General features: G+C 31.2%; 1 protein-coding gene across 1 annotated transcript; it reads left to right on the top strand.

Annotated features, from left to right (window-relative positions):
- Window positions 1–2,881: 2,881 nt before the first annotated feature.
- On the top strand, window positions 2,882–8,788 carry LOC134680747 (probable serine/threonine-protein kinase clkA). Its single transcript, XM_063539953.1, has 5 exons — window positions 2,882–2,941; window positions 5,114–5,172; window positions 5,525–5,615; window positions 6,788–7,567; window positions 8,594–8,788. Exons 2-4 carry the CDS (start codon window positions 5,127–5,129, stop codon window positions 7,560–7,562), a joined length of 912 nt encoding a protein of 303 aa, XP_063396023.1. The 5' UTR covers window positions 2,882–2,941; window positions 5,114–5,126; the 3' UTR covers window positions 7,563–7,567; window positions 8,594–8,788.
- The last annotated feature ends 3,015 nt before the right edge of the window (window positions 8,789–11,803 follow it).

Genomic DNA, 11,803 nt, shown 5'->3' on the forward strand with positions numbered 1-11,803 from the left:
CTGTTCTATGTTCCTATCGAATTTTCAAAGACGAAAAAGTAGTTCTTTCATCACTGTATTCGATACCTAAACTACGTACGTGTCCTTACATACACCGGTAAATTGCTGGGTCTTCCAAGTGTCAACGTAACCTCTTTAAACATTATTTACGTCTATTTTATCAGCAATCAAAGCCGGGCTACAAAGATATTGTGAAACTGCCTATTCTTGAGGTGGCGTGACTCAGATGTGGATACCAAAAAAATCCAAAGATTTTTTTGAGTACATACAATCTAAGGCTTGTATCTTTCAATAGTATTAAAACATTTGACTTTTCTACACTATACCCAAGTATTTCCCATTCCAAACTAATTGACAAATTAAAGGAGTTTTTATTGGTTCGTTTCATGAAGGAGAATATCCAACGTAGATACAAGTATATTTTCTTAGAGAGGGATACATCCTACTTTGCAAAGAATGACTCTGATTCAAACAAACAATTCCCTGAAACCGACATTATCAAGATGCTTGATTTCTTGAGAACATATTTGTTAAGTTTGGAACGTGTTTTTCAACAGACTGGCGGCATTCCAATGGAAACCAATTGTGCCCGTCTTCTTGCCGACTTGTGCCTTTATATCATGAGGCTGACTCCATACATGAACTTCTTAGGAAGAAAGATAAGTTAGAAATATCCTTTAACTTAACTTTCAGTTATATAGATTTTCTCTAACTAAATAAAAAAATTTGGTGACTATGATGAACGCATCTAAACCATCTAACTAGAGTTAAGGATACAATAGATACATTTAATTCTGCCTCATATTTTGACTTACATCTAGAAATTGACAATGAGGGTCGTTTAAAAACAAACCTTTACAACAAAAGAGATGATTTCAGCTTCCCAATTTTAAGCTTTTCCTTTCTATGTCGTAACATTCCAGCAGCGCCAGCAAACGGCGTATATATCTCCCAATTGATACAATATTCCAGGGCTTGTATTTCCTATCATGAGTTTTTGATAGAAGGTTGCTGCTTACATGAAAGCCATCAAACCAAAAGTTCCAAATGGTGAAGTTGAAATTATCTCTTCGTAAATTTTACGGACGACATCACGGGTAGGTTGACCGTTATGGAATATCCGTTTCACAGACTATGTCGAATATGTTCATTATGTCGTAACAACTATACCGTTCCCTTTTCACGAATTTAACCTACAGAATTAAACTATTAATCGAATTTGTAATAGCGTGAACTTCACGACGGGTGTCCTATTTGAAGCAGGATCTCCTTTCCCTTCCAGAGTACCTGAGACCAACCCAAGTCTGTGGTGGTGTTCGTTTTGCTCAGTCTTCCGTTTTCTGTGTTGTGTCTTTTGTACTCTTGTTTGTCTGTTTGTCTTTTAAGCCATTTCGTTGTTAGTTTATTTTCGATTTATGAATTTGACTGTCTCTCTGGTATCTTTCGTCCTTAAATTTATCTTATATATATATTTCTTTCAACTGTTTAGCCTTGAGCTATCCCGACAAAGATAAATCAAGAAAAGTGCTTTGCTGTTACTTATAACGCAAAATGACGTACATGTATGTTTCAATTATACTGAACTGCTTACTCTTCAAGACCATACTGTGCTTTAAATTAGGTTGATGTTATCTATTTTCTATTAAAATGTGTTTTACCGGCTGTTAATTGTCTTTCTGTGTTGTTGTCTTTCAGATTCGTGAATTTTGAAAAAGGCGACCTAAAGCATAATCATATTAATGAATCAATCAATTAATTTGGACCACCTCTTTCGTAATTTCATACTATTTCTAAGTAAATATACCATTATTGAATATATTCTCAAACGGTCTATATCGTGTGAAAGTAACAACTTTACTTGACAAATTGGGTACCCATCAATACAAACACGCTAATCAGATTAAAACTTTGAGTAAAACAGGGACGAAGATACAAGAGGGACAGTCAAAATCTACAATAAACCGACAACACCATGGCTAAAAATGAAAAGGACAAACAGACAAACAATAGTACACATAAAACAACATAGAAAACGTAAAAATAAACAACACAAACCTCGCCTAAAACTAGAGGCGATCTTATGTGCTCCAGAAGGGTAAGCATATCCTGCTACACATAAATGATAACATTCTAGAATCGGGTAATGTCGGTTTTGTTATTGCTTTCTTTTGTTTTAATTAATAATACAAATTTGCATGCTAATAATTGAGATTGATATAAAAGCATGATCATAACAATTCTTTAACCTGTTATATTCATTTCTTATTTTATCAGATGTTTACCGACATTCTAAAAAGACTAAAGTAAGATCATTTGTTCACAGCATTACATTAAACAGGCTTTACTTAATTATTAGAGGTTAAATTATTACATAATAATATTTATTTTAATTCTGTGGTGACATTCATCATTCCCTTTTATGTGCACTAATACAAATAGAAACATGAGCTATTAAAATATACCAAACTACAAAACCTATGTAATTGAAGAAAGTAAAGTGTACTTTTTTCAGAAATAAATTAATACTTTAAGAAAATGTGGTTGACAAACACTCAAAGTTTAGTTTTTTTTAGTATATTCGATAATATAGAGTGATGATAAACATATCACTACATGCATACATTGATACACATTTCTGCATACATCAACGACTCTTGATATGTTACTATGCTAACCGGTAATTTTAGATTTAAAAACAAATCTTTTGAAAAAGAATTGTGCATGTGACGATGTAAACATATGATACCAAATGTGTTTTAAATACACCTACTTCTTTCATGTGTTTACATGTTATACTTAAAAATATTGCTGAATATACTTAAAATATACAAAAACAGTTTAACGTGTGGGAGGCGCTTTCCTTATTGGTTCTGTCGTTTTTTTAACAAACTATAAAACAGGCATACATTTGGAAATCTGTATACTGCAACTGAAGTTAAAGGTAAGTTTTATTACAAAACAATTACTTAAACATAATGTTTTCGTCGTGTGAATAGCCATAATTTGATATATGCAATTTTTTTTGTATTTTTTAAGTGAACAAACTGCATTTATAAGTAAAGGCAACATTAGTGTATCGAAGTTAAAATCTCGCGGAGGGTCAAGAAAATACAAAGTAAGGAAGCTGGCTTGTCACGTTTTTGGAATGTTTGTCAAATTTTCGGAATCCTCTGGTTTTATCCATCTGAATGCCTTGAAAAAATTTGACCCCTAGTTTTCTTTTGTAAATCTTTTACATGAATAATGGTTAGCAATCTGTAAAAGTCTTATAAAATTTTAATTACTTTTTAACCGTTTTTGAGAACTTCAGTTTGTCGATGACAAAGCTATGAAAAGTCAAGAGAGAATATTTTCCCGCCAAAATTTTAATGGCTAATATTTCGAAAACAGGCACGGTGACCTATATATTTATTTTTGCTCTTTGGATTCCTTTATCAATTTCCTATCAATATAAACTAGTGTTTTGAAAAGTTTTTTACTTTGAAACTGAAACGCGATTATTATTTTTAAGACGATAATTGTATATATTAAATAGTGCTTTGAATTATGTTACTATAAGTTATCAAATCTAGTAAAATATATATTGATGAATGTCTTTAAAAGTCATTGTTAAGTTCATTTACAACTTGTGTGGACTTATATGAGAATATCATTGAGACGCACGTCAAAGGTTGAGTGATCATTTGTTTACTTTTGATTGTTCTATAGGTTTGTGTGTTTGGATTGATGTCGTTATGACATTTAACACAAACATCCGTTAATTCAAAGAGTCAACGTTTGATGATGCAAAATTATATTTATCATACCTACTATAAAAATATTGCGAACCCATTTTCTGTAAATTGGGCAGGGGGTTACTGTGAATTCAGATATTATTGTGTGCATTTATTATAATTGCGATTTTGTCATTTTAGACTTTACTGCGAATTTAACTTTACGATTTTGAGAAAAATCCTTTTTAATTCATATAAAATATTTCAAAATGCGAGTCTGAATTATTGCATTTTTTGTCCTAGGTCAGGAGCCACTGGCCTTTGTTAGTCTTGTATTATTCTAATTTTAGATTCTTGTGTACACTTTGGAAATTAGTATGGCGTTCATTATCACTGAACTAGTATATATTTGTTGAGGGGCCAGCTGAAGGACGCCTCCGGGTGTCGGAATTTCTCGCTACATTGAAGATCTGTTGGTAACCTTCTGCTGTTGTTTTTTCTACGGTTGGGTTGTCGTCTCTTTGACACATTCCCCATTTCCATTCTCAATTTTATCATAACCATTAAGCGGTATTATGGATGTTTAAACATGTATGCATATATAACTCGTTATGCTGTATCTGAACATTTGCAACCATTCTTAGCAATCACATTATTATTTTGAAAAAGATATAAGACCCTTCCAATGAAAGTAGAATTTAATTTGATCTTGTTCACCAAGTTGTCTTTTTGTTTCAGTAAACATGCTGTTTTATATCAAAATCCGAAATGATACAATGATACAGAGTCTGCTACTTGAATATGAGCTTGGACAAATACTCGTTTACTTCTTTACGAGCTTGGACACATACTCGTTTACTTGAATATGAGCTTGGACACATACTCGTTTACTTGAATATGAGCTTGGACACATACTCGTTTACTTAATATGAGCTTGGACACATACTCGTTTACTTGAATATGAGCTTGGACACATACTCGTTTACTTGTATACAAGCTTGAACATATATTCCTTAATAAAATTAACGGTACCAATTCTCTTGCACAAGATGCGCATTTCGACAATACATGTCTCTTCAGTGATGCTCATGGCCAAAATATTTGAATTCCAAAGCTAATATAAAAGATGAAGAGCTTATAATCCAAAAGGTCCAACAAGTATAGCCAAATTAACTTAATAATGAGCTTGAATATATACTTGTTTACTTGTAAAAGAGCTTAAACACATACTCTTTAACTTATATGCGAACTTGAACATTTACTCTTTAATAACACGTTTTAAAAACAGCTACATAAACTAAACTAAACATTAACAAGCAAAATACATGCACCATTTTTGTCTGATGAACAATCTTACTGAATGTAATTTCAATACTGAATTGTTCTTTTTTCTTTTGCAGAAAACTAGTGACAATGAAGGCTGTAGTAATATTTAGCTGTCTGTTCATGACAGTATGTGGTAAGACAATTGTGTTAATACTTATACAAAAATATAATACACGAAGTCTTTAGAAGATTTCACAGAACAATTCCACTGCTAATTAACAATATGTTTATTTACATTCGAAAAATTATTGTTTTTGTCTTGTCAATGACTTCAGATAAAGGTATACAACCAATCAAAAAAAAATCGAAAAAATCGACGAAATTCATTTTAATCGATTATATGTGTACAGTGTGTGCAAACAGTTCGTTGTCATAATACTTGTTTGAAGCATAGTTCAATCAAAGATAAGCGAATCTAAACAATGCTTTTTTGTGTTGTTCTCAAAAATGAATTCCAAATTGCATCTTTTCTGTAAAATTTTCAGGAATGGGTATTCAAAAGAGAAATGCAGATCTTGGAGAAATAAATAGTGACAATGATGATGTCGCCATTGATTCCCTGATGAACTATCTCAGGTAAAACCAGTGTTGTAGAAGTTTTAGTTCAACTTGTATGAACAATTCATAGTTTATAAGGTTTTTATAGTTTTTCATTCTGATACTAATAAACTAAAATTTATGAATCTTATTTCTGACTTAGAAAAATTTCGAGATCTAATGGCTTATCTTCTTAACAATCTAAGCACTGAACCATGCTTACCCCATTACAAACCGTGGTTAGAATCTATATATCATTTCTGTTGTTTAAACATTCACTTTATGTCTATAGCTAATATTATAGTGAGTACTTACATCTATGTACTCTTGTTGAATTTCATCTATCATCTTTGATTAATTTGCAACTTCCAAGTATGAATCAGTATCATGACATCATTCCAAGCCTTTGAAGTTTCAACATTAAAGTTAACTTTTCAGAAGTTATTTTCATTTTGTACGTTAGCCGCCAAATAAAATGGATTGGTTGATCGTTTCACTGGATACATTTGCAATAATAGATAAAATTTGAACCGATGTTATGAAAAGAAGTACCAACATGACCAAAGGACAATACAAAAATCTATGTGTGGTTAAACTCTCAATTTTGCAGATTTTGAGTAATATTAAGGACACATTTTAACAAATATCTTATTTTTGTTGGAAGCATATCAAATGGTGTGTATATGATAAAACTTGATTGATTTATGTTTATGATGTCTTTTTGCTACAAAGTCAAAATTGTTTGCTTATCAAAATTCCATCAACAAATACCAAAAAATACCATGATAAATAAAATAATTTCACGAACATTGATGTATTTTACAGTATATCTTTTGTTAAAAACTATTGAATGTTGTATTATGTTATCGTTTATTTTGTTTTTCTATATAACAAGTGCATCAGTAAAAATAGTCCATTATCCATTATTTTGAAAGCATCCAGTAGAATCCTGAATCATACTTTCTTTTGTTTTTTAAAATACAATCTTAGTTTTTAATCATTGTTAATAGAAATTTAAAACAATTCATATTCCTCCAAGTACAAATCTTGATATCTAATTTTCTACTGGTGAATATTAGAATTCCAACTAGTACTAGGAGCATCTCAGATCTTTGTTCTATAACACAAAATGTCATACTTTCCACCCATATTTGTTTTCTGTTTTAAACCTGGAAGTATGAGCTTAAATATGTTGTTTACCTTTTCAATAGGAAAAGGTGGAGTATAGGCAGTGGCAACAAAGGAAATAATAACCAAGCAAACAACAACAACGACATTGGTAATTCGCATGTAGAAAATAATAAAGATACACATGTAGCGGGTTTCGGGAATATCGGAGACTTTGGAAAGAAACGTGACTGGTCAAATGAAGAGAAAAAGTGGAGTATAGGAAGTGGCAACAAAGGAAATGGTAATCAAGCAAACAACAACAACAACATCGGTAATTCATATGAAGAAAATAATAAAAATACACATGTAGCCGGGATAGGAAATATCGGAGACTTTGGAAAAAAACGTAGCTGGTCAAATGAGGATAAAAGATGGGATATAGGCAGTGGCAACACAGGTAATGGGAATCAAGCAAACAACAACCAAAATATCGGTAATTCTCATGTTGAAAATAATAAAAAAACACATGTAGCGGGAATAGGCAATATGGGAGACTTTGGAAGGAAAAGGGACTGGAATATTGGAAGTGGCAATACAGGCAATCATAATTCTGCAAATGGCAATAGTAACATCGGCAATAGCGAGAAGTATGATGACAAGAATACAAATGTATATGGCGTCGGAAATATCGGAGACTTTGGAAGAAAACGTGACTGGTCTTATGAAGGTAAACGATGGAGTATAGGAAGTGGCAACAAAGGGAATGGTAACACTGCAAATGACAACAGCAACATTGGTAATTCGTATGAAGAGAATAATAAAGATACAAATGTTATAGGAGCTGGAAATTTCGGAAACTTTGATGGGAAACGATAAATAAGGTAACTTGTTTCCAATAATGTTTTTATAGAGTAAACACAATTTAGATGTTGACTAAATCAGTCTGATATCCCTAGTTAACTAGTAAACAGTATGTGAACTGCAACAGTCATTTTGATCTTATCAAAGACAGGATTATAAATAATTTAGCAGGATGTATTTAGCATTCCAGGGCACCTGAGATCAACCCTGTTTTTTGTTGCTTTTTGTTTTATGGAGTTTGTCTTTGTTGTTATTTTTTTTTTTTTCGTTTTGTAGACCGTTTTTTGTCTGAAGGGTTTTTTTTTGCCGTGGCATTGCCAGTTTGTATTCGACATCTGAGATGAGTTATTCCTTTTGTATCATCAGCTTTCCCTTTCGTGGCCGTGTTCACCGAGTTCGTACTTAAAAGAGCAACACTTCCGACGTTTGGAGCAATATCTGTCAGTTCGGTATATTTTGCCTCTCTTTTTCAGTCTTTCGGTTATTTTTCAAACTGGATCACGCGGGTTAATGCAGAACAAATCGCTTGCAGTCAATTAAGATTTGTCCAGTCTTTGTTCTGTCTTTTCAGTAGTTGTTTTGTTTTTGCTTGTACAAACAACATCATACTTACTTTCGTAAAAATATACTGACCATTCCTTGACTGCCTGCTAGGAAAATACCCGAACAGTACTGAATCAACTAGAAGAAAATATCTTCAAAATAACTTCAAACCTTAAAGATTTAACGATTTTAGTTCTAATCTTTTCATATAATGTTAAGACCAACAAGACTTAATTCATTAAACGTATATGTTATATATTACACATATATAGTAGAACATTATATACTAATAAAACGGTACAAAATTTTTTGTGAACGTAAGTAAATGATATCAAACCTTTTACAAGACTAAGAAAATTCTTTATATTTATAATTCACTGTTGTCAAGAAGATATTAGATAACGCTTGTAAGGTTAGTAAATATGATAGCATTTTAATAATGGGTAAAAAAAAAAACTTGTCATTAACTTTCTTATACTATTAATTTTGTTTTTGTTATGCAGGTTAAGAAGAGAAGAAAGGACATTAACACAAGTCACCTTTTGTTTTGCGTGAGATGTGAATATATCATATATTACTAAACAATTTGCATGTACACCACGTTCATCATATGTAGATACTCTAACAGAAATATTTTAGATTTATGTTTTATATTATACCGTATATTTTTAGTAAATAAAGTGTTAGTATTTCCCGAATCGATTTGTCTTCATAAAGAACACTATCTTTTTCAATGATTTTACGGTATTTCATTGTGTCCACTTTTTATTCAACAGTAGTAATTTCCCTACTCAATAAGATATAGAGCATAACGTGTGTAATACGATTGAGATGTCAGATATGGCTATGAAATATTTTTTATAAAAGGTAACCCAAGAAAAGAGCAACTGCAATCCATTTTAAAGTAAAATGACAGTTTTAAATCTGTAAATGTTTTCGTTATTACGATAAATCTTTAATATTTGTTAATTCTACGGATACTTGAGTTTATTTTATTACACAGATCAATCATGTGAGTAAAAATGTCAAATGTGTGCGCCATTGCATGTACATCAATAGTAATTGCTTCTCGATTAGAAATCAATACACACTTGTCAATTTTGAAATTAAAATTTTTTTATGAAATAAAAGAAAACGTTGTTCTCAATTGTGTATTTATTCAAAAAAAGATATTGCCCATCCAAAGCCAATATTATTTTCATTGGTCTCTTTCCTTTAAAATGTTAATTGCATTATGGAATGATAAGATGATTGTTTTTTATTTCTTGAAACTACAGGCAAAATGTTAAAAATTAAAGGAGAATTGGAACATAACGTTTTATAATTTTCATTGGCCTAAATCCTAAAACAAAGAGTGAGAATAGACCAAATGACTAAACACAAATTTTCGTTACATGTACTATGGCATTTAAATAATAGTCAAATGAACTAATCTGAGAAAGATACACTTATACATTACACTGTTTGAATAGTTTTGTTTGCATAAGATATATCACTTTATCATTCTTTTATGTTATGTTACATTTTTTTTATATATAAATATATATGTTATATTTCAATACTGCTAAATACTTGCTTTGTTGTAATACTTTTTTATTTCGAATAATTTATAGTGTTTAACATGTTTAATAAAGGTTTTAATTGCACAAATACAATTTTCATGAATTATCTATCTGTCGTCATTTGACTGGTGGTGTTTTCGTTTTCCCTTTGGTTTAGCAGTTCTACAACTTTCTACTTTACTTTTGTCTACAATATTCTACGAAATGTGTAAGCTAAAGGAAAGTGAAGAATAACATAGATAGCTAACTATAAAACCAGGATTAGCCCACCCTTTCTTTGGAAAATGCCTGTACCAATTTGGGAATATGGCATGCGCAGTTGTTATCATTTGTTCCTTTTTGTTATGTTGTTTTGCTATACATTAGATAGACACAAAACGAAAACATTGAAACTCCTTTTAAAAGGTTTGAGCTGAGGATGTTGTCATCAATTGCCATGTAGAAAATATACATTCAGTGTGACATTATTCAGTCTTGCTACATCGAACATTTTATTGTTATAACTAACAAAAGTTAGTTTCCTTATCAACACAGATAAGAACTATAGATATATATTTTCAAAAATTCGCAACCTTCAAAATACAGAAGTGGTATGTTTTAATGGTAAAAGTTTAATTATGAAATGGTCAATAGGGAATCAAGCACTATTGAGTGGTGAACCGTGCAACGGGGAACAATATCTTAGGTTAACACCGTCGTTAATCGTTTTGATTTCAAATATGTGACTCTGAGATGAAGACCAGCAATGTTCCTTTGCATTTTGTGTGTCTTTTGATGTGCATGTACTGATTTTGAGTGATGGGTGGATACCTCATGTCCTTTGTTTTTTTTCTTTAACTTGTAATTGCACTCTTTCTATTTAAAAAATAACAATGGACAGCATTAAAACCTGGAGATGTAAGCATTACATAACAGTAAAGGTTAAGATAAAGCAAATATTTAAAAATCAATTGAAATCATAAAGTTTTTATTTCTGTCCTTTTAGAACTTAGTAAGATCGAATGTAGGTATAATTTTAATCTGCTGGACAATACAACAAATCTTTATGAATTATTTTTTTTTTTAACATTTTCAGAGCTTTTCTTTTTCCTAACACGAATATTTTCAAAATAGTTTCTGCTTACACGACACCTATTTAACTAAGAGTTCGGAATAGTTAAATTGAACTATTCGCATTAGAAAATTGAGCGTTATTTACACCATGCTTTGGTTGACTGTTATGAAATGTATTTTTTCTCCTGTATTAAATCGTTACCGATTTGTCATTGACGTTGTCTTATCCTTGGAAATGACTTAAATTTCTTAAGCACCCACTTTCCTGCTTAAAGGGCGTGTTGTTACTTTTCTGTGTGTATTTGCCATATTTTATTTTTTAATGTCTATTTTGCCGTAACAGCAAACGTTATTTTTATACTTTGACCAGAAATACAGTTTTATTAGGTCTTTCCACTTTTCTGTGGAAAGACCTATTGTTTTTCTTCTGATTATTTTTTTTTTTTTTTTTTCTTCCGCCTAATTTTGTTCTTGCGATAAACATTTGTTTCGCAATATGTCGCTTAGATATTTGGTATATGATATCGAACAGTTTATGCGCTTTTGAAATTTACCCTGCGTAAACGAATACTTTTCCTTGTAGGAGTTATCTCCCCAAACACTGTTTTCCTTGTTAGTGCATCTCCTTCGCAACCGTAAAAGATTATGACAAATTTATTTTACAAAATTGCTCGTTATATCCTTCGCATGATTTGTCCTATTTTGACCGAAGCGATATGACCGCTCCATATGAGAGTTATTTCCCCTTATGCATCTGATATAAGTGATATGAATTTCTATCTTATAAATCATAAGTGATAGAGACCTAGGATCTTTTGATTTGAGGTCCTTGGTCCCAAAAAATGAAAATAAGGTCAAGATCAAAGGTCAAGGTCATATTCTAATATTTGAATTTGGCTTATTTTCACTTATATCCAAAGACTGTATAAGATACCAACAAATTATTTTTACTAAATTGTTAGTTGCGACATGTCGTAAGATGTAAATTTTGATTGCAAGCGTACGTTGAATGTAAAAGGGAGTTTTCTCCCCTCTTGTATTTAAAAATACGCGTTTGGTGATATAACTCATTAACTAAATATAATAAAGACCTATGGT

The sequence above is a fragment of the Mytilus trossulus genome, chromosome 8, assembly GCF_036588685.1.
Source record: "Mytilus trossulus isolate FHL-02 chromosome 8, PNRI_Mtr1.1.1.hap1, whole genome shotgun sequence".
NCBI lineage: Eukaryota > Metazoa > Mollusca > Bivalvia > Mytilida > Mytilidae > Mytilus > Mytilus trossulus.